The 24,208-nt window shown below is 37.8% G+C and overlaps 1 protein-coding gene across 2 annotated transcripts in view; it reads left to right on the plus strand.

The window, feature by feature from the left end:
* GDA (guanine deaminase) overlaps positions 1-23,922 on the plus strand; it is a 114,035-nt gene extending 90,113 nt beyond the window's left edge. For both annotated transcript variants that reach the window (XM_050760914.1, XM_050760915.1), the window contains exons 10-14: positions 1,583-1,650; positions 11,668-11,814; positions 15,353-15,483; positions 17,940-17,967; positions 19,613-23,922. In XM_050760914.1, the coding sequence (XP_050616871.1) occupies positions 1,583-1,650; positions 11,668-11,814; positions 15,353-15,483; positions 17,940-17,967; positions 19,613-19,683 (445 nt within the window). In that variant the 3' untranslated portion in view covers positions 19,684-23,922. The remainder of the gene's footprint in view (positions 1-1,582; positions 1,651-11,667; positions 11,815-15,352; positions 15,484-17,939; positions 17,968-19,612) is intronic.
* Positions 23,923-24,208: the final 286 nt, after the last annotated feature.

Consider the following 24,208-nt stretch of genomic DNA (forward strand, 5'->3'; position numbering starts at 1 on the left):
GCCCAAGATGTGAGGGAGCTGGCTGTGATAGTAATACCCAAATGCCTATGGGTTCTTGTTGAGGGCTCCTGGGTGGAGGGGAGAAGCGTATTCATTCCCTGGAACTTCTAGCCTTCCCCAAACAAGGGCAGAGCAGGCTCTAGCACAGGAGAGAGCTGAGAAAGCTCCTAGGCAAAGAGCTAGAGGCGTTCACAGTTGGAAATCTAGGGACTTTGCAATTACAAATATATGTGTCAGTGTCATTATGAGAAGGGTGCTGAGAGCCACAGTGACATATTTCTGGAGTGCTTTAGGGACCCCAGAGAGTCTGAGTTTTCAAACTTAAAGGAGTGACACATTACAGGGAATCTTGTCTGTGTACAGCTTAGTGACTATAATTATGGTCTAGTTACTTGATAGTGGAAGGATTTTACACCCACTGGGTGTTAATATCCTCTAAATTAAAGCATAATCTAGCTTTGCAAATTGAGTTTTGAAGTTAAATTTCTTTAGGACACATTTCTGTTTAAATGGTCACTGCTGTTCTTTCTCTAACAACTGAGAGATTTATTGTGTATGCACCGGGGCTTTGGAAATTAGAGTTATGTGCATCTTCCAGCAGACCACCTCGACCTTTGCAACTTTTTAGAATTCTAAGGATCACCTTAGTTTTCCTTTGTCTCTTTAGAAAGGCAGCACATGGTGGGTGTGGTGGCTCATGCCTGTAATCCCAGCACTTTGGGAGGCCGACGTAGGAGGATCACCTGAGGTCAGGAGTTCGAGACCAGCCTGACCAACGTGGCGAAACCCTGTCTCTACTAGAAGTATAAAAATTAGGGGGACATGCTGGCGGGCACCTGTAATCCCAGCTACTCGGGAGGCTGATGTAGGAGAATCGCTTGAACCTACCTGGAAGGAGAAGGTTGCAGTGAGCCGAGATTGTGCCATTGTACCCCAGCCTGGGTGACAGAGTGAGATTCTGTCTCAAAAAAAAAAAAAAAAAAAAAAAAAAAAAAAAAGAAGAAGAAGAAGCTGGCACATCTCTTAAACTCAGGGTCACTAGGTCCCAAATTTAGCCCAGGAACCATCTCTCCTACTTTCCCTGTCTTCAGAGGCAGCATTTGGTCAGGTCCTGATTCTTTAGGCTGCACCCCTTCTTCCAGTTGTACTCCCCTTTTTTGATCTTGTAAGTTACTACTCATTCAGGGTAACAAATTATTCCAGGCATAGAGAATAGGTAATGCTTCATAATTTCTACTTCCTAACATAAAAGGATGTATCAGTTAGAAAATATTAAAGACAGATAAGACTTTTGTATTAATTGCAAGGTTTGATTTCTTCATTTTTTTTCCCATACAAACGATCCCCTGCTTTTCCTTCTGGCTCTTCCTGCTTTGTGCCCACCTGAGATTAAGGGCTCTTTTATGATCCTGTTTACTCCAGGACTTGGATGGTCTGATTTGGCTAATATGTTTGTGTCAACATTAGAGCTGATATATTGGGAACTGCAATTTTCAGTGATATCACCATCGTTGTTATTAGTGTTCGTCTTTTATTGGAACCACATGGATCTCCTTGTTCTGACGTCTGCTCTTCTCTACAGGCTCAGCAGTGGCTTTCTAAATGTGCTAGAAGTCCTGAAGCATGAAGTCAAGATAGGGCTGGGTACAGGTTAGTAGTTCACCATTTGGAGCTATGGCAAAGTGGTTGATTACTGTGTCACTTTCTAATGTGACTAATTTGTGGGTGACTGTTGCGGTTTTTGGTTTTTTTTTTTTTTAAAGTAGTTTTGGGCTGGGCGCGGTTGCTCACGTCTGTAATCCTAGCACTTTGGGAGGCTGAGGCAGGTGGATCACGAGGTCAGGAATTCAAGACCAGTCTGGGAAACCTCGTCTCTACTAAAATGCAAAAAAATTAGCTGGGCATGGCAGTGTGCGCCTGTAGTCTCGGCTACTCGGGAGGCTGAGGCAGGAGAATTGCTTGAACCTGGAACCCGGGAGGCAGAGGTTGCAGTGAACCAAGATTGTGACACTACACTCCAGCCTGGGTGACAGAGCGAGACTCTGTCTCAAAAAAAAAAAAAAATAGTTTTATTATCTAGTAGAAATATCTTGAAAATAAGTATCTAACAAAATAGAGAGGGGTTAGAAGCAGTAAGAAAATGTATGCAAAGGGAGAAGTTTTGATGACACTAACCTCCTGAAAGCTGTTATCCCTGTTTATTATTCAAAGATTAGGCTATAAAGGATAATTAATTCCTTCTAACATGTTTCAGAGGTATTTTAAAAACAGTCCTTGACTTTTGTTTTGTTTTGTTCTTCTGGCTAGATTTTAATGGTTTGGATTTGTATATTTTTAGTTTTCAGTAACTGGGTCATTACAAATACTGTCTCAAAAGAAATTTTTTTTGTCCTTGCCATAGTGAGCACAGATTCAGTCTATGGCAGAATTGAGAATTCTGATGTATGTTAAGAACTGGTTTTGGTTTTAAGCAATGTTTAGCCAAATGAGACCTCTCCATATCCACAGGCAGCCTGCTTGTCTACTAGGCTGAGGGATGTTCTAAGTGCATATGGATTAGTGATGGATTCGTGATGTTTCCTTTCCCCACAGCACATTTTAGTTGTGTTTCTTGAGAGTGTGCAAGCATTGCTCACTTTGAAAGTATGAGTCAGCCCAAATGTCTAGCTGTCCTCTGTGAGGCTTCTTTTATGACTGAATGACTGAATTAAAAATTTTTAATGGGTATGGGGCATGAGAACGTGTTTTCTGTTCTTGATGCCTTTGTCTTCCTCATATTTAAGAGCATCAGGCTGTGTGCATGTTGACACTGGTGGTTTTCATCACTCTCTGCAGTAACTCAAGTCTCAGTTTGTTGTAGTGAGACATTTTACAAAGCAATTAATTGGTAAAACACAATAATAGGCATAATGATTTTAATATTTTAAGAGAGCTATATATTAGAAGTTTTTCCCAATTTTATGGGAATCAAAGTAATCAAGATTTTGACAATTGTAATTTAAGCCTTAAATCATCAACATTGTGATAATTCTACATAAAGTCACAGGTGTCCAAGGAGGAAATCAGTGATTTTACTTTCACAAAAAAGCTTTAAGGGATTAGAAAAAAATGGCCAAGAGTTTTAGTTACACACTATAGTCAGTTAATATGAAAAATTTAGCATTCGCATAAAAATCAGTCAGATATTGTTTTCAGATATTCTAGGATTTTGGTCTCCATAATTTAAGTTCATCACATGGCTTTCCTTTCTTGACTTTGGGTTGTTTAGTGATGGTCTATAAAGTTCAAGTTGAGTTCTAGCTGTCACTTACTATCTGTAAGACCTTGAGAAAATTAATTTTCTAGCAGTTGTTAGTCAAGGATTCATTTCCTGATTTCTGCAACAATAGTAACTAGCAATTACAACTATGTCTGTCTTACAAGCTGTTTAGAGAATTAAATTTTAAAATGCATGCAAAATGGTTAGCACAGTGCCTGCCTGGCACATGACACAAATAAATAAAGATGGACTTAAAAGAGAAAGGGCGAGGTTGGTGTATTGACTAAATGTTTTATTAAATATGAACTATTAGCTTATTTACTCAGAGAATGACATTTCATTTTTACCTAGTCCTTTTTGCAATAGTCACCCTCTACTCCACTATTTCCTAAACATGACTTTTATGTATCAATTTACCCTTCAATTTGTAAACTTTAGAAGATTATTATACCTCATACTATGAATAGAGAGCAGGTCCAAGAGCAATTCACACACTCTGTCTATAACAAGTGCAGACAGATCTTGACTTGCAGAAATATTAGGTAGAAGAAACCCACATGAAATTTAACAGAAATATAGCAAAACAAGATAAAGTGATATCACAAAGAATAAGAGTGTGAACAAATATCTGAAAATGATCTGCTTTAGGATCCAGAAGAAAATTTCAGAAAATTGCCATCATCCCTGGAGTACAGGAAAACATGATGCTATGAAAAGATTGTGCTAGAAATTTTAGAAATCAAGGAAGAAAACTGAAAAAAAAAATCAGATTAAAAAGTACGTAGACTCATACACTGCTGGAAGGAGAGTGGATGGTACAACTACTTTGGAGAACGTTTCGGGAGTTTCTTATAAAGTTAAATATACATCTACATATGACCCAGCAATTTTACTCTTGGGTATTTACCCTAGAAAAATAAACATATATATTTGCAGAAATAGTTGCATGAGGCCGGATGCAGTGACTCATACCTGTAATCCCAGCACTCTGGGAGGCCACAACAGGAGGATTGCTTGAGCTCAGAGATCAGCCTTGGCAACATGGCAAAACCCTGTCTTTACCAAAAATACAAAACTTAGCGGGGCATGGTGGCATGCACTTGTAGTCCCAGCTACTTGGGTGACCGAGGCAGGAGGATCGCTTGAGCTTGGGAGGTCGAGGCTGCAGTGAGCCGTGTTCATGCCACTGCACTCCAGTCTGGGTGACAGAGTGAAACCCTGTCTCTAAATAAATAAATAAATGAAAGAGTTGTAAGAGGATGTTTATACCAGCTTTATTTATAATAGCCCCAAACCAGAAACATCTATCAGCAGGAGGATGGATAAGCAAGTTGAGGTATATTCATATAATGAAATATTATTTAGCAATAAAAAAACATACTACTGATATATGCAAAATGTGGGTAAATATATGCCAGTGTGTGGGCTTAAAGAGCACACACTGCGTGATTCCATATGTATGAAACTCACAGACCCAGAACTAACTGATATGGGTAGAAATCAGAAAGTGGTTGCCAAATGTTGTAGGTGAGAATGTGGGGAATTGACAGGAAAAGGCCATGAGGGAATTTGCTGGGGTGATAGAAATGTTTAATATCTTAGTTTTTTTGCAAAGTAGTTAAAGCTATATAATTGTTAACATTCTCCAAACTGAACATCTAAATTCTGTATGTATTATGGGATTTTAGTTATACCTCAGTTAAAAAAATGACAAACCCACCAACCCTGTAGGAAGCTCTGAGAAGCAGAATTATCGTTGCAGAAAATCAAATCAGTGATGTGGAGAATAAAGCCAACCAAAGATGATAGAGGGTGTTTGAGGAAGATCGATGTGAAGCCCAGAAAGCACAGAGCCAACACATGGGGTTTTTTCTGATGGAGCACACAGAACAAATGGGACAGATGCGATAGAGCTTTGAAGGGTAAATCTCTTCTGAGCTTAAGAAAGAACTGCCTTGAAAGTGCTTACCCTGTTTTACACTAAATCATAACTGAACATGTTGTGGCAAAATTTTTTAATTGCAATTTTAAAAATTCAAAAATATTGACACAAGGAAAAAAGTCACTTATCAACAAAACAATTAAAAAGCAGTTTGCTTTCAGATGTTTTTGTTGGCACACAAAATACCAAAAGGCAAGAAAAGAGTTTGGGGACAAAGCAGTTGTTAGCCAAGAATCATATATCTGGCCAAATTCTCCTTTACGTAGGAAGGCAAAAAAATTCTCAGCTATACAAAGACTTGGAAAATATTTTCCCTAGGAACCCTTTGAAAAACTTACTTGAAAATCTACATCATTCAGTGAAAGATGAGGCAAGTGAAGGGCCATGTTGGGAAATAATGGTACAATATGATGTCATGGAAAGCTAACATCAATCAGAATAAGAAGATCAAAGAATTGTAAAGGAGTTTAAAAAAGGAAAGTAAAAGCCAAAAATATATCTCAAGAGAGAATAGTCACAATGTTAAAAACCTATCAGAATGGCAACATAAATCAGGAAGATGTTTCCCTCAGGCTGGAAAGAGGTTCCTGGAACCTAAATACATGGTACTTATTTTAAAAACTGAGTGTTACATCCTTGAGTTTTGGTTTTATGCTTTCCTTATGTCATTTGAATGTCTTCAGTATTTTATCACAAAATTTAAAAAAATAATATATGCTCTGCAAGAAAGAATTTTCCAAGTATAATACATAATTCTGTCTTCTAATTTTATTAACAAAACCCAAGAAGTTGTACTTTATGTGTAAGGCTGAGAGGAGGATATATTTGGCAAGTGACCAACATGATGAAACACATTTCTACTAAAAATACAAAAATTAGCTGTGCGTGGTGGCACGTGCCTGTAGTCCCAGCTTCATGAGAGGCTGAGACAGGAGAATTGCTTGAACCCAGGAGGTGGAGGTTGCAGTGAGCCAAGATCGCACCACTGCACTCCGGTCTGGGTGACAGAGACTCAAAAAAAAAAAAAAAAAAAAAAAAAAAAATTCTTGTCTCAGAAAAAAGGGAATTACACACATTTTACTATAGACGTTTCAGTATAAAAATATTAGAGATAACTACTTGAAGAATTTTAAAGATAGGATGCCTCCTAGGTGAAATATGAAAAAAATAAAAACAAAGAAAACATAGCAAATAACCAAAAATAGTCATCTGAAGGAAAAATTTAAACATATAGAAAAAGTTTACATCAACAAGACCTTTAAACTCATTAAAACAAGCAACATACATGGAGCCAGTGCCTCACTTTTCAGTGACAGTTCCCTATCCGAACTTACTTCTTCCATTATGCCAAAAACAACAGCTCTTTGATCTCTTGTAGACTCTATTCCAGTGACTCTATGCTTTCTCAAAGTCCATTATTCTAATTCGAATTCTTAGATGTCAGAGTACATCAGTGTCATCATTGCCTTGGAAACATCCTCGCTTCCCATATTTCTCTCATTTTCTTGGTATTCACATCACAAAAGCCCCACCCTTGACTATCTCTAAAGTTCCCTTCTCAGTACCGTCAGTGGAGCATCTGGAAGTTTCTGGAGAAAATCGTCCAGTGGGCTTTCATTTTAAATTTTGTTCTCAAATCCCAAATGGCCCTCCGCTTGGGCAATAGAGACAGTTATTAGTCTGTAATAAGCATGTATCTCCTTTTTCCAAGACAGCATTTTCTCATTTCTTCTTAAACTTTCTACCCCAACTTCTAGCTTAAGGCCTCCCTCATCTCATAAGTCATTGAGAAAATAGAAATAACCAGAAATCCTTCCCTCAATCTCCCACCACCAAATTCACACACCTTTCTGCATCTGCTGGCATTTTCTCTTCTTTTCCCTGTCACAGCAAAAACAAAAACAACAAAGCCCTTCTTCCAATCAAAGGCAAAAATACCAACATACCCCAGTATGTGTTCTGTTGTCTTTCCCTCTCCTAGCATCTCAATAAACTAATTCCTTTTGGCCGTAGATTGTCCTATATCATCAGTGTCTCCTTCCTGCTGGATCATTCCTGCTGGTACACAAACATTTAAGCAAAGAAACAAAACCTTTGTTTGTTTGTTTCTTTGTTTGAGATGGGGTCTCTGTTTCCCAGGCTGGAGTGCAGTGGTATAATCTCGGCCCACTGCAACCTCAGCCTCCCGGGTTCAACTGATTCTCCTGCCTCAGCCTCCCGAGTAGCTGGGAATACAGGCACATGCCACCATACCCGGCTAATTTTTGTATTTTTAGTAGAGACAGGGTTTTGCCATGTTGGCCGGGCTGGTCTTGAACTCCTGACCTCAGGTGATCCACCTGCCTTGGCCTCCCGCAGTGCTGGGATTACAGGCATGAGTCACCATGCCCGGCCCAAAACCCATTATTAATCAGACATCCTCCTCTTGCTCCTGCTCTACCTGTCTGCCTCCCTTCATGGCAAAGCTTATTCAAAGAGTGGGGATCCACACTGTCACTACTTTCTAGGCTCTTTTCCATTCTTCCATCAAATTCAGTCTGGATTCTTGCCCCACCCTCCATGACAACTGCCTTTGCTTTTTTCTTCTGTGGGTATTACCACTGGGATCTCTGCTGCCAGCTCCAAAGGTTGCCATTCTATCCTCATCCAATGGGACTTCTCAGCAGTATTTGCCATGATTGACTGTTCTCTCCATTGTCCAAATAATCTTATCTTGAATCCAATGAAGCACCTTCGTTCTTCCCTTCTTTGTCTTCTCTGAAGGCTGATTCTCTTCCTCCTGGCCATTTGAAAGCTTGCTACAAGGCTGTCTTTGGCAGTCTCTTTTTTGACTTTACACATTCTTCTTAGGAGGTACCATCTACAACCATGGCTTCATATGATTTAATATACTCAGATGACACACAGGTTTTTATATCCAGCCCAGACTTCTCTGAATTCTAAACCTATGTTTTCAACTAACTACATTCTCCCTTCTCTTAGACCCCTCCTGAAGAAACCCCCAAACTTCATTCTATCCCAAAACACATTCAAACCTAGTTCTCTAAAATAGCTCTCCTTTTTAGAGAATTCATTTTCTCTAACTAGAAACTTGGTCATTATCTTTGGGACCTTCTTCTCCCTCACTTCTTCTCCAGCATGATGCCCAACCTCATGACTCCTTAGTATCTCCTGGAACCATCCTCTTTCCCCTCATTGGTCACTACCACCTGATGCAAGCTGCTATCGTTTCTTGCTGAACTGCTGCACCAGCTTCCTAATGGGTCTCATACACATCCTAGGCCCTTCCAGTCCATTCTCCTCTTTACAAAAGAATCACAATGAAAATCTGATCATGGCACCCTCTCGTGCTCGTCACCCTTCAATGGGATTTTGAATGTGTAAGGCTCATTACAAAGACCACAAAGCTCCGCATTGGTTTGACACCCATCCACTGCCAGCCTCATCTCACACTACTCTCTCCTCCCTACCCTGGCTATCTTTTATGAATAGATTGGGGTTTTTGAATACCCTGGCTATCCTCTCTATAAATTGCACTCCCTTCTCTCGAAAGTCCTGTATGCATTGTTTTTCTGTCTGAATGCCCTTTTTGCCTCTGTTTATATGGCTGAGTTCTTCTCATTCTTGTCTTAGATTAAAATGTCATTTCCTTAAAGAGGTGTTCCCTCACCATCCGATCAATATGGCCCCTTCATCTCCATTTTCTTGATCACTAAAGTGAAAAAAATGTATTGTTAATATGTGTCTGTTTATATGATTCTTTTCTTTCTCCCCAACAAGATAGTTAGCTCATTCATGTGGAGAGCCCATAGGTTTTATTTACAAGTGTTTCAGTAAATCAAATACATGTAAGGGGTGTAGTAAATGATTGCTGAATAAGTGAATGAATGCTTAGGAAGTGAGTACGTACATATGAAATCATTTTTTAGTCTTTCCATTGTCCTCCGGCTTAAGTTTTTGCTCTTGTATAATTTTGTTAAAGTCTTCCTGTAAATAATAGTGTCCAAATATTGACTCTGATGAGCAAGTAACAGTACCATCTTCATTGTGATGGTCCTGGGGGAGTCGTGGGGTAAGGAGACAGATCTTCTGAGAAAATCCTTCAATTTTCCTCCCTCCTCCACAGAGTTTCCACCCTTTGGCCCTCATTCTTCAGCACTTCGGTTATGTAACTTGAATTTTCTCTGCAGTTATTAAGATATGTGATGTTATTTCTATTTTCTGAGAAAATTGAGGTTCATAGGTCCTAAGTTACTGATGAAAGGTCCACAAAGCAAAAAGTTCCATGTGCACAGTTTAAAACCAGGTCTGTAAAATGTAGATATTCATGATTTCTCCTTCCATCCTACCACAGTGCCTCTAGCCATATGATAAAGTAGGGATTCCACCTACATTAAATGTGTTGTAGATGGAAGGGGAAAACTACAAAGCTAATCCAGTTGGGAAGAATCAGCAAGTTACTATCACAGTGGAAATCCCTGGAAAAAAAAGGCTTGACTCTTACACAAATGGTCCTGACTAAATACCATGAAATTATGCAGCCCAGGGTTCTTTCTTTGATGAGCACAAAATTGTTTCTTGGTTTACAGTTATTTTACTGGCATAACATTGACAACCAGAAGAATATAGGATGATTAAATCAACATCATAAGGCATCTCTCAATTTTTTTCCAGTAAATTGCATAGCATTATTTCCTAATCTATCCTTATTCTTTCTGTAAGGTTAATTTTGAGTAGGTATTTAGGAAAATGCTACTTTCTGTGATGTTTTATACCTTATTTTTAAAACTGCAGGTATTTAAAATCTTCCATATTCACACCATCCTAACTGCATTGCTTTCATTTCTCTATGTTTACTTCCAGTCTTTACCCATATATTATAAAATATAGTCTTTACATATTTTCATGCCACATAGTGATATAATTTTTATTCCATCTTTATTTACATTTAACATTTTTGTTGTTTTAGCAATAAAGAAGGAAGCAGACAGAATATTTCAAAGCTTAATGTGTGTTGTTCCCAAATTGTATTTGTTTCCTTAGTATTTGTTTTCCTAGCTATGATAAAAATGAAGATTTAAGGGATGGTTACTACATATTAACACAGACTAGTAACTTAAGTAGATGTAATGAAATTTTTTAGAGAGCTGGGTGATTCTCTGATTTAAATACAAGTTTAAGGACATGTAAGATAGTTGAGCATAAAATTGAGCTACAATCTAGAGTTACTACTAAATAGGCAATTATTTTGTTTTGGCAACATGTAGAGGCACTAACAATTACGTATGCCTACCTAGAAATGACAGAAGGGACACCTGAAATATGAAGCTTACTTTATTAGCTATAAATGTGTTTTCCTTTGATAAAACATACTAACTTACTTGAAATCTATTTATATAAACTCACTTAACTCCATGTTCATTCTTGTTAAAGGTTGTATTTCATTTGATTATGATTAGGGACTTTATTTAAATCACTAAAATCTCATTCCTCATTTAATGATGCCTACCAAAATATAGAGCTGTCTACATTAGCATTGCTCATTTATTACACTAATTTCCCAAAATATACAAGTTTATTCTAAAAGCTCTTCATAAAAATTATAAAGAAGTGGCTTTTAATTTCCCAAAGTTCTCATCTGGATTAGAACAAGGTTAGGATAAATTTTTAGTGAACAGAACCGTGAGCTTGTTTTAAACCACATATTATCTAAATTATCTTTATAACTGTGCAAGCATATTTCAACAATTTCTGTGAGGGTTCATGGACTCTTCAGAGATAAGAGTTTCTTTTGGCTCTTTAAACCATTTGAGTATTGTGGTGGGTTGTGTGTGGGTTCCTAAAATATGTCTGTCGGAATCTGTAAATGTGACCTCATTTGGAATAAAGGTCTTTGTAGATACAATTAAGGAAGAGATCTCAAGATGAGATCCTTCTAAAATAGAGTGGGTCCTAAATCCAGTGATCAATACCCTTAGAAGAGACAGGAAAAGGTAGACAAACAGAAAACACAGGGAGAAGAGAAGAAGGCTATTTGAGGATGGAGGCAGAGATTGGAGTGATGCTGCCACAAGCCAAAGAATGCCAGGAGCCACCAGAAGCTGGGAGAAGTAAAGCAGAATTCTTCCTTAGAGCTCCTGTGGGGATCGTGGCCCTGCCAACACTTTAATTTAAGACTTCTGACCTCCAAATTGTGAGAGAATAAATTTCTGCTGTTTTAAGCTAGAAAATTTGTGATTATTAGTTGCAGCGGCTGTAGGAAATTAATACAAGTATGCATTTGAAACTAATTGCAGCTTTTGAATTGCTTTAAATCTTAGTCTATGGCTATCTTGTGTTTATAGTTAAGAGCTTTTAAAAAAAGTATATTAAGGACTGAATGTCTGTCATAAAAACAATGCTATATATGTATTATTCCATTTATCCTCACAAGGTTACTGTTTTGGTTTTATTTTACCTACTGTAGACGTGGCTGGTGGCTATTCATATTCCATGCTTGATGCAATCAGAAGAGCAGTGATGGTTTCCAATATCCTTTTAATTAATAAGGTAAATGAGAAAAGCCTCACCCTCAAAGAAGTCTTCAGACTAGCTACTCTTGGAGGAAGCCAAGGTAATGACTATTACATTTTTCTCTCACACAATATACAACCATGCTGATATGTGTCCTTGGATGTAATATGAAGGTGCATGATTGATATTAGGAAAATCCAATATTCATAACGATCTCATCTCATGTAACATACCCAGAACTCGGCCAGTAAAGTGAAGTTCACTGACGGAGGAATCATTCCTTCGGTGATTTCACTGTCTTTGGTAGAATAGATGTCTGAGATACAGTTATCATATTGATTGTTTTAATGGATATTACATTGGTTACATGGATATGAGTTCTTTAAAATAATCCATTCTTAGGCCAGGCGCCTAAGAATCACAGTAACTCACGTCTATAATCCCAGCACTTTGGGAAGCTGAGGCAGGCAGATCCCTTGAGCCCAGGAGTTTGAGACCAGCCTGGGCAATGTGACAAAACCCTGCCTCTACAAAAAATAAAAAAATTAGCTGGGCTTGGTGGAGTGTGCCTGTAGTCCCGGCTACTTGGGAGGCTGAGGTGGGAGGATCATCTGAACCCGGGGAGGTAGAGGCTGCAGTGAGCAGTGATTGCACCACTACACTTCAGCGTGGGCAACAGAGTGAGACCTTGTCTCCAAATAAATAAATTAAAGAATCTGTTTTTCCACTGAGTGAGGTAACTTGCTCTCCAGTGGCCTGAGTGATAGTAAAATAGTAACCAAGGCTTACTAAGTTCTTTCCCTGTGATAGGAATCATACAACATACTTTATATGTGTTGTTATTTAATCCTCACAACCACTGTTATTCATTTCATTTTACAAACAAGGAGCCTGAATGAGGCTTACACAGCTGTCAAGCCACAGTGTGCTATGATTTGAATCCACCTAGCTGATGCCAGCATGCAGATTTCTTACCTTCTGCCCTTCCACTATAGTATCTTCCTGTATAAATCCCTGCCAAGACCATGTATTTGGTTCATATGCTTAAGTACACTAATTCCTCAAACCTCTTTAAAAGGATAAAGATGTAAAAATTTAGTTGGTTGATATGCAAATATTGCTCATCAGCTTTTTCCAGTTCTCAGGTATAACTGTATTGTTATGGAAAAAAATAAAAATTGGTCGTTGTATTCCCTTAAGTCACTTTAGAATTATAAATGTAATCAGAATGGATGATAGTGAAACACAGCATGAAACCATAGGTAGCTAGTGAGAAATTAAAATGTAGATATAGATTTAGAAACATATTTGGTTGTAGATTTATGATAGATACCCTGAGTCTTACAAATGGAGGACGATCGAAGCCAAGATTATCCTGGGAAGAGAAACTTCTCAGATGTTCTCTGAGTGTTGGGGACTAGGATGAACACCATAAGCACATTTCAAGAAAAACAAGTACAGGGTTGTTTTTTGTTTTAGTTTTTGTTTTGTTTTTTGCTTTTTTTTTTTTTTTTGATTTCCCAAAGTCTTATGGTTCATTTTCCAAAATCCCAAGTTTCAAATCACTCACTATTTTAATAAGTGTTACAACCTTTCACCCACACCACCATTGTCCTTTCACATCTGAATTTGAGTTTGAGTAGTTATTCTACCATCTATGTTCATGGTACAAACAAGTCGTATTTAAATAGTGCTTTTTGAATTCTAGGCTCTCTGTGAGTTACTTCATCAGTATCCTGTTTCTTTGATCAAGCCAGCATGGGCGCCTACCAAGTCATTTGTACTTTGCTGTGTAGCTTTTAAATCTATTTTCTGGGTCACTGGGCTTACTCATGGAATTTCTCTTCCTTAGTTTGTTTCTCTACTACAGTCAGAGTAAAATGAGATGAATGGATCCACATTTAAAGTGTGGCATTTTCCCAGCACTGCCATGGCCTTTACACTCATTCTCAAGAAGATCAAGATGAGCAAAAATGATCTTCACAGAACCAACATTTACTCCAAAGGCAGCAAAACCGCATTTCCTGAAATGCATTTGAGTCACTTACCAGCCCAGTGGGATCTCTGTGCAACAATTTTTAATTATATCAGTTTACAAATTCACTGAAAAGAATTGTGTCTTTTTTGGTTAGTTCATTCCTGAAGTCTCCAGGCTCTACTGAACAACCCAGTTGGTTTATATATACCATCAACCTTGCCTAAACCCTAGTCACTGCACGTGGTTATCTGGTCTATTAAATGTGCAACAATTTTATGTTGAAGTCAGTCATTAAAAACTTATACTTGACATGCTGCTTTGTCAAGGGCAAAAAGAAGTCGAGTAATCAGTGAAGGAGGAGAGAATTTCCAATGATTTTCTATTACATTCAGTCGTTCCCCATACAATTAGTAGGAGTCACCTGGCTCCTTTTAACATTTCGGATTATTTTCATACCCCTGTCTTGCTAAAGAGAGTACTTCAGCTAAAAAGCCATTTTTCTTTTCTGAGAATAAAAGAGTTGCCCTTTAAAGAACCTTTTAAGAACAAGTAAGATTTCTAAGTCAGTGTTTAGAGAAATGCCACAACTTTTGGATACCTATAGGTAGAAATATAATGTATTGGATAATGCCTAACAAAGGTAATCGATTCAATATTTTAACATGAAAGTGTATCTTAGCAGTGATAGAATGCAACAAACACATGTGAAAATTGAAATAAATAATACTGCACTCTGGTTAACCTTCCTTTTATTCATGCTTCCATTTGTGACCCCAGTGTACACCTTCCTCAGATTACAGGCTTTAAGGAACTTTAGATCCAATACCTCCGTTGGCGAGGAAAGCCAACTACCCCCATCTTTCTGAAACTAAATCATAAAAATGAGAGATGTTCTTCCTTGGTATCCAATAATCTTGGAACATGAGTTGTAGCTGTGAGATGAGCCAAGTCAATAGATATTATTGGCCTGTGCTCTGTTTTAAAAAACCATTCTTCTCTGGTGACCAGAAAACCTTCAGGGTTGGAAAGAGATTGGTCTGTTTTCAAAAGCCCCTGGGACTTTTGAGTTATCAGAATCTGTTCACTTTGAGAAGTGAGCTTTTTTTTTTTTCATTCAGAGGATTTAAACTAAGGAATTTCTGATGGATATGCCTGCATTGACAAATATGCAAAAGGATAATTATTTTTTATTTATTCAAGGTTCATTTCACTTCCATGAAAATAAATCTTGTCAGCTATTTCATGGAACAGAAAGAACAAAAAAAGGCAATGCAAGGAGTTTGGAGTGTAGGGGGGAGAATAGAAGGGAAAAAGAATAAAGGTATTATGTTAATCATCACGTTTCTTAGAGGGATAAATGAAAAGCATAGACCAGCTGGGCTATGAAATGCACTGATAGAGCTGAAATAGAGACATATCAGAGTTATGATACAGTAATGAAGGGAACTGTTTTTATTCTCAGATTTTGCCTTCCTATGCATACTCCGCTTTATGTAAGAAGTCTTGTGACCTATTAGAATGAGAGTGCTTTTCTGTCTCACTGTTAAGACACTATTTTTTTTTCTCTCCTAGCGACATGTTGAAATCTGTCCTTACAAACAGACATTAGTGTGGTCTGATGGCTTGCAATCCTGACTGTTTATTCACTTGTTCTCAATAGCCCTGGGCCTGGATGGTGAGATTGGAAACTTTGAAGTGGGCAAGGAATTTGATGCCCTCCTGATCAACCCCAAAGCATCTGACTCTCCCATTGATCTGTTTTATGGGGATTTTTTTGGTGATATTTCCGAGGTAAGTAAAAGAAAGTTAATCAAAAGGCATTTATTTCATAAAGTCCTTGTCACAATAGCTTCCCTGTAGAAAAGAAAATAGAAACTGAAACATTTTAATGGAATGCAGGAAAATCTTAAAAGGGACACTAGAGCCCTTTAATAATTATTATAATTTTATGACAGCAATGTTAAAAATAATGGTATTAACAAAACTTTTTTTTTTTTTTTTTTTTTTGAGACGGAGTCTCGCTCTTTAGCCCAGGCTGGTGTGCAGTGGCATGATCTCAGCTCACTGCAAGCTCCACCTCCTGGGTTCAGGCCATTCTCCTGCCTCAGCCTCCTAAGTAGCTGGGACTACAGGTGCTCACCACCACGCCTGGCTAATTTTTTGTATTTTTAGTAGAGACGAGGTTTCACCGTGTTAGTCAGGATGATCTTAATCTCCTGACCTCATGATCCACCTGCCTTGGCCTCCCAAAGTGCTGGGATTACAGGCATGAGCCACTGTGCCCAGCCAACAAAACTTTTATATTTTAAATGTTTTTGTATATTTGGATGTATTTGGCCACAAACAGCCATAATGTAATTAGCACTCATTGAACACTTGCTATGTGCTGGGTAGGCATGGGATTAGGCACTTCCTTATCTAATTTTGTTCGATCATCAGAGCAATTCTAAGAGAGTAGGTACTATTAATATTGCCATGTTAATTTATAGGGGCAGTGAGGCTTAAGGGAGGTTAAGTGATTTACGTAAAGACTCATAGCCAGTGATTAGTAGGCGGAATTTGGATTCACACACGGGACTTTCTGACTACTGGAGGCGAGGCTCTTGACTGTGATGCTATGTCAATGGTTTTAATTTTGTAAGAAAATGAACTTTGTTTCTCTTATTATAAAATGTTTTTCTATGGATACAATAAACTAGTTCATCTTACTTGAAAAATGATTCCTTGTAAGATATTGAGTTCTTCCTAAAAAAAGAATTAACTATTGCCATTTTTAAATTGATCTACTTATGAGAGTAAATGTGATAATAAATACATTAAAGTTTTTAAAAGAAAAATTCTGTATTATATGAAGTTTGTACCATTTGTTATTATAAAAGAGGAAAAATATCTTTTTCTCTACCCATCTTAGGGTCAAGGCTGAGGTCACTATAACAAGAGACAGATTAACAGGAGAAAGGCATACACATTTATTTAATATAAATTTTTTTTTGAGACAGAGTTTGCTCTTGTCGCCCAGGCTGGAGTACAATGGCACGATCTCAGCTCACTGCAACCTCTGCCTCCTGGGTTCAAGCAGCTCTCCTGTCTCAGCCTCCCAAGTAGCTGGGATTACAGGCGCCCACCACCACACCCAGCTAATTTTTGTAATTTTGGTAGAGACAGGCTTTCACCATGTTGGCCAAGTTGGTCTTGAACTCCTGACCTCAGGTAATCCACCTGCCTTGGCCTCCCAAAGTGTTGGGATTACAGGCATGAGCCACTGTACCTGGCCTGTTTAATATAAATTTTACATGACAGGAGCCTTCATAAGGAAGTGAAGACCCAAACAAACAGGTAAACTTGGGTATTTTTATGCTAGGTTTGATGAAGAGTGGAAAGTTGTAAAAAATGTGATAGGACACGGAGTGTGATCCAGTGGTAATAAGCTAGAGGGAACTTAGCAAGGCCTGTTTGTTCAGATTCTTCTCTGTGACCATTTGTCTCCAGAGATCTGGCATAGGGAGGGCACCCCTTTACTTAATGGTCTTACGACCTGCATCTGGGTGAGGGGTGAGGGGTGAGGGAGAGTCAGAGTGACCTTCCTGTGTTTGATTGGAGGTCGTGTGTCCTGACCCCATCATTATTTTTATGTTGTTTATTATTTTACTCTCTTATTAGAGTAAATCTCTGGGAATAGGGCTGTAGGGAATAGTCCTAGTCATTTTTCTTACATCAGGGGTGTCCAAGGGAGAGAATACAGTCATGAGTTCTTAGTTTCTGTTTCTGGTTGTGCCAGTAAAGCCCCCTCCCTCCTCCCTCTTTTCTGCTTATCAGTAGAGACAGAAACTAAAAACCGTGGCTTCCGGCTGCTAAAAGCCTAAAACAAAACAAAACAGAACAACAAAAACAAAATAAGGCAAGTTGGACAAGCTTGTCTTACATCATACCCCTCTTGAAATATTTGAATTATTTTACTAAATTAATTTCTTTAATTTATATAATACCTTTTCTCTGATGACTCAAAAGTTACATACCCAGAGCTTTCACACAATAGGTAAACTTCTGTTAATTGCCAGTGGATTATTTTGTTGTTCTGGGAGGTTTTTATGAAGCACATAGCCACTTCTTTTTTAATTAATAGAAGTCGATTTTGACATTAAGAAATAAATTCATATTTCTGGGCTTTGCCAGCCACTATTGCCTGTGAATTTACTTTTCTAAATGCACAAACTAGTCTTTCTTATTACTTTTATTTTCCATTTTAGGCTGTTATCCAGAAGTTCCTCTATCTAGGTAGGTAGATGTATGTCTCTATGCTAAATATTAAATAAAACCTTTTCCTGTCTTTTTCTTGGGTATGGCTCTATATATTTATCATACCATATATTAAACTCTATGTATGATACTTTGCTTTGATTCATTATTTTTTTAACACTCTGAAGCATCAAGCCCATTGGTGGCACATTATTTATTTATTTATTTATTTTTTTAAATTTATTTATTATTATTATACTTTAAGTTGTAGGGTACATGTGCATAACGTGCAGGTTTGTTACATATGTATACTTGTGCCATGTTGCTGTGCTGCACCCATCAACTCGTCATTTACATCAGGTATAACTCCCAATGCAATCCCTCCCCCCTCCCCGCTCCCCATGATAGGCCCCGGTGTGTGATGTTCCCCTTCCTGAGTCCGAGTGATCTCATTGTTCAGTTCCCACCTATGAGTGAGAACATGCGGTGTTTGGTTTTCTGTTCTTGTGATAGTTTGCTAAGAATGATGGATTCCAGCTGCATCCAAGTCCCTACAAAGGACTCAAACTCATCCTTTTTTATGGCTGCATAGTATTCCATGGTGTATATGTGCCACATTTTCTTAATCCAATCTGTCACTGATGGACATTTGGGTTGATTCCAAGTCTTTGCTATTGTGAATAGTGCTGCAATAAACATACATGTGCATGTGTCTTTATAGCAGCATAATTTATAATCCTTTGGGTATATACCCAGTAATGGGATGGCTGGGTCATACGGTACATCTAGTTCTAGATCCTTGAGGAATCGCCATACTGTTTTCCATAATGGTTGAACTAGTTTACAATCCCACCAACAGTGTAAAAGTGTTCCTATTTCTCCACATCCTCTCCAGCACCTGTTGTTTCCTGACTTTTTAATGATTGCCATTCTAACTGGTGTGAGATGGTATCTCATTGTGGTTTTGATTTGCATTTCTCTGATGGCCAGTGATGATGAGCATTTTTTCATGTGTCTGTTGGCGGTGGCACATTATTTAAAGGTTCTATTTGAAATCTCTAGTCATACATTGTAAGCTGAGGAATGGAAGGCCAAAGGTGACGAGATCTTCATGTTCAACCCCCTTGTACTCATTCGGTATCTGACATTCTCCCCTACCATGTTTTTGTGACAAATATATAGTACAGTCTCTCTACACGTGCTTGTGATGTACTCACATTCAATTCCATTCAGAGAGAGAAACAGTAATGCAGAAGATTCTACCCTTCCTCCCATTCTGTTGAGTGAGCTCAGGACTGAGTGAACTCGAGATGGAAAGACACATGTATTACTTCTTGTGGAGCTGATTCTGGAGCGTAAAGAGTAGTATTTATTTCTCAATGGGGGCAAAATGTAAACCAACCACTTTAGCTGAGAAAGGACAGCTATAGGCGGTTGAGTCAACTTTATGTGATTTCTGCCTCTGGTGCAGAATTCAGACCCTAATCATCAAATTAGCTATGACATTTTCTACCAGTCATATCTTCCTGTTCAGACTATAAACAATCTGAGGGTGGGGGGAAAGCAGCTTTTAGTATTTCCTCTCCTAGAAGTATCTTTAAAAAAAAAAATCTCTCCCAATGGTAGGGAAGATACTTATTGACACAAAAGGATTTTATACATGATTCCTTGATTTTTCTTTCAGGAGATGATCGAAATATTGAGGAAGTTTATGTGGGCGGAAAGCAGGTGGTTCCGTTTTCCAGCTCAGTGTAAGACCCTCGGGCATCTACGACATTCTCCTGGGATTAGCGTGGTTCTGCATCTCCCTTGTGCCCAGGTGGAGTTAGAAAGTCAAAAAATAGTACCTTGTTCTTGGGAAGACTATCCCTTTCTGTGTCTAGTTACAGTATTCACTTGACAAATAGTTCGAAGGAAGTTGCACTAATTCTCAACTCTGGTTGAGAGGGTTCATAAATTTCATGAAAATGTCTCCCTTTGGGCTGCTCAGACTTACTTTAAGCTCAAACAGAAGGGAATGCTATTACTGCTGGTGTTCCTACGATAAAACTTAAGCAAAGCCTTTTTCATATTTGAAAATGTGGAAAGAAAAGATGTTTCTAAAAGGTTAGATATTTTGAGCTAATAAATGCAAAAATTAGAAAACGGAAAATGGACCCATGAGAGTATATTTTTATGAGGGAGCAAAAGTTAGACTGTGAACAAATGTTAGAAAATCACTTCAGATTGTGTTTGAAAATTATATACCGAGCATACTAATTTAAAAAGAGAACTTGTTGAATTTCAAAACGTGTTTCTAGGTTGACCTTGTGTTTTAGAAATTTGCACTTAATGGAATTTGCATTTCAGAGATGTGTTAGTGTTGTGCTTTGCCTTCTTTGGGGATGAATGTCAGAAATTGAATGCCACATGCTTTCTTAATATAGTTTTGTGCTTCAAAGTGTTTGACAGAAGTTGGGTATTAAAGATTTAAAGTCTCTTAGGAATATTATTCATGTAACTACATGGCATAAATAGTTGTATTTTTTGTGCACTTTAAAATCAACTTATAACTGTGAGATGTCATTGCTTCCATTTTATCAGAAGAGAAACAAATTCTGTGCTTAATGAAATTTATGTAGACTGGAGTCTTTGTGAACCGGGGCAAGTGATGGGCATCCAGGAGCCGCCAATACTAACAGGACAGGTTCCATTGCCATGGCCTATTCCACCCAAACAATATATTGTAGTTTCTGGAAATTCCGTACTCGGATATCAGTCTGCTAGAACTTTAAAATGAAGGACAAATCCTGTTAAAGAAATATTGTTAAAAATCTTTAAACCCTGTGTATTGAAAGGACTCTATTTTCTAATTTTCACCAATTTTCTGTTTAACTCCCTATAATTTTTAGGACATTAGAATTTTAGGATAATGAAGAGTACATAATGTCCTACTTAATATTTACATTAACAGGACAATTCTTACTAGATATTTAGGGACATTACAAAGCAAAGAATATTTTTATGCTTCCTAATACAGTGTGTTTTCCCATAACCTACAATTAAAACCAAATTATGACCTTATGATAAATCTTTAAGTATTGATGTGAATGTTATTTAAATTCTATATTTTTCTTATTAAATTGCAAATACTATAAATGAGCAAGGAAAAGGAATAGACTTTCTTAATATATTATAACACTCATTCCTAGAGCTTAGGGGTGACTCTTTAATATTACCTTATAGTAGAAAACTTTATGTAATATAGCTAACTCCGTATTTACAGAACAAAAAACATAGTTCCCCCTCCTGTAGTGTAAATTTTATTTTCACATACTTATGCTAATTTAGCAGTAATTGGCCCAGGTTTTTTCCCTAATAGAAATACTTTTAGATTTGATTGTGTATACATGACACCTAAAGAAGGAACAAAAGTTTAGTTTTATTTTTTTAATAAACAACAGAGTTTGTTTTGTGAGATAAGTAGCTTAGTAAACCCAATTTCCAGTCTTAGTCTGTATTTCTAATATTTCTAGTTCCTGAGCCATGTCAAAGATGCCTTGCCAAATTTCTCCCCATTTCTCTATGGGGCTAGCAAGAATCTTCAGCTTTATCCCTCAATCACTGCCAAAGGAACTTGATTACATGGTGTCTAACCAAATGAGTAGGCTTAGGAATTTAGATGAGATGTGTAAGATCCACTTACAGGCAGTAGCTGCTTCTAGTGTTTGCAAGATCCTACACTTTTACCTTCTTTAAGGGTGTACATTTTGATGTTGAACATCAGTTTTCATGTAGACCTAGGACTCCTGTGCAGTAAATACAAATAAGTGTAGCATCAGAAGCAGTAGGAATGGCCGTATACAACCATCCTGTTAAACATTTAAATTTAGCTCTGATAGTGGGTTAAGACCTGAATATCTTTCCTGGTAAAAATAGGATGTGTTGAAATGTTTATATGTACTTTGATCTCTCCGCATCACTTATAACTTATGTGTTCTATTTCTTCAAGTGCAGTGTTCCTGAATGTTATGTATGCTTTTTTTTTTTTTTTTTTTTTTTTTTCTGTACCACAGGCATTAGCTATACCTGGGGCCAGATTTTCTGCACTTTGAAATGTTGCCTTGGCCTAATGTAGGTTGACTTTCTGAATTTTGGAGCGGCACTTTTCCAAGCCAATCTTATTTGTCCCTTTTTGTTTGAATATCTTGCTCTCTGACAGGAAAGAAACAATTAACAGCCTCCTCACCCCACCCTCCACCATTTCCTTCATGTTCCATGGTATTTTCAACAGCATGCTCCTTGAAAGGTAAAAACCATTCAAAAGTATCGATTATCATAAATTCGCAAAATATTTTTGCAACCAAAACACAAAAGCAGGCTGATCAGCTAAGGTAAATTTCATTTTCAAACGAGAGGGAAACATGGGAAGTAAAAGATTAGGAGGTGAAAGGTTGTCCTGAACAGACCGAGGAGACTGTTCCCTGATTTATTCTCTTGGCTGGTTCTCTCGTTGAATTATCAGACCCCAAGAGGAGATCTTGGAACAAGCTCCCTTCATGCCAGGGGTCTTTCTAAGTTAATGCTGTGAGCATTGAGCCCCTATTAAAACTCTTTTTTTACTTCAGAAAGAATTCTACAGGTTAAAGGGAAAGAAATGGTGGGAAACTCTCCCCATAATGCTTAGCCAACTTTGAAATGTACCCTCCAATATCCCCACTGGCAACTGCAGCTGAGATCTTAGAGAGGAAATGTAATGGGTGTGAGATCTAGCAATGCATTTTGAATCTTCACTCCCTACCAGGCTCTTCCTATTTTTAATCTTTTCACCTCAGAACTAGACATATGGAGAGCTTTAAAGGCAAGCTGGAAGGCACATTGTATCAGTTCTACCTTGTGCTATACGTCGGAGAGATCCAAAATATTGATGCTTCTGGAGACTCTTGGACATCTTTTCATTGTTGTCCATTTTTAAAATTGATGATGATGGTTGGAAACATTCACATGCTTAAAAGCAATGGTGTGAGTTATTAACAGGTAAACGAAAAAGTAATGACTTGAAATGGTTTTTAAATTGTTTGGATTGTGAAGAATTTTTGAAGTGCTTTTTTTTTTTTTGTACGGCTTCAAGGAGATGTTAGCAATTTCAGATCTACTAGCCAGTTTAGGTATGACTTTGGAAGTGCAGAAACAGAAGGACACTGTTAGAAAATCCTGACATTGGTCCCCATGCATGTGTTCACACCTGGTTTCACCTGCCCTTCCTTCCCACAGCCCTGAGTGTGAGAGATTGAGAGTTGAGGGGTTGCTTTGTGGATCTTGTCCAAATTTAGTGAAATGTGGAAGTCAACCAGGCCAATGGTGGAATTAAATGTAAATTCCAAGAGGACTTTCACAGTCCATGGGGTTCAAATGACTTGGGTAACAGAAGTTACTCTTTTTTTGTGTGTGTGAGCAACAAGGCTGTTTATTTCACCTGGGTGCAGATGGGCTGAGTCCGAAAAAGGAGACAGCAAAGAGTAGTGGGATTATCATTGGTTCTTATAGGTTTTGGGATAGGCGGTGGAGTTAGGAGCAATGTTTTGTGGGCAGGGGGTGGATCTCATAAAATACATTCTCAAGCGTGGGGAGAATTACAAAGAACCTTCTTAAGGGGGGAGATTATAAAGAACCTTCTTAAGGGTGGGGGAGATTACAAAGTACATTGATCAGTTAGGGTGGGGCAGAAACAAATCACAATGGGGGTAACAGAAGTTATTCTTAGCTTATCTGTTATGTGACAGTGATTTACCTGTCCATACCATTTCCAACCCAAAAGCCTGTCAGAAAGCATTCTTCAGAGAAAACCAGTTTACATTTGTTGTTAAACTCCTGATCGCTACTCTTAAGAATATATATGTATGTATTCATAGGAACATTTTTTCTCAATATTTGTATGATTCGCTTACTGTTATTGTGCTAAGTGAGCTCCTATGTGCTTCAGACAAAAATAAATGAGACTTTGTGTTTACGTTATTTTTTGTTGTGAGTTCTCTCTGTTTGGTTTTGTTGTGAATTCTATCAATCTGCCGGAAGGGGAATTGATTTTACAGTGTTTTTCTTCTTTTAGCATGAATTTTAAAAAAATAGAATAGAATACTTAGCTGTGAGCCAACATGTATCTAACATCCTATGATAGTCACTATACATAGCTTTTAAAAATTAAGCTCGAATGTTCAGCCTTTTAGAAGCAGATTGCTATTGCTTTTGATTTCAGCATAGTGTATATTTTATATATTTTAAGACATTACCCAGAGTGAGT

The sequence above is a fragment of the Macaca thibetana genome, chromosome 15 (genome assembly GCF_024542745.1).
Source record: "Macaca thibetana thibetana isolate TM-01 chromosome 15, ASM2454274v1, whole genome shotgun sequence".
NCBI classification, from domain to species: Eukaryota; Metazoa; Chordata; class Mammalia; order Primates; family Cercopithecidae; genus Macaca; species Macaca thibetana.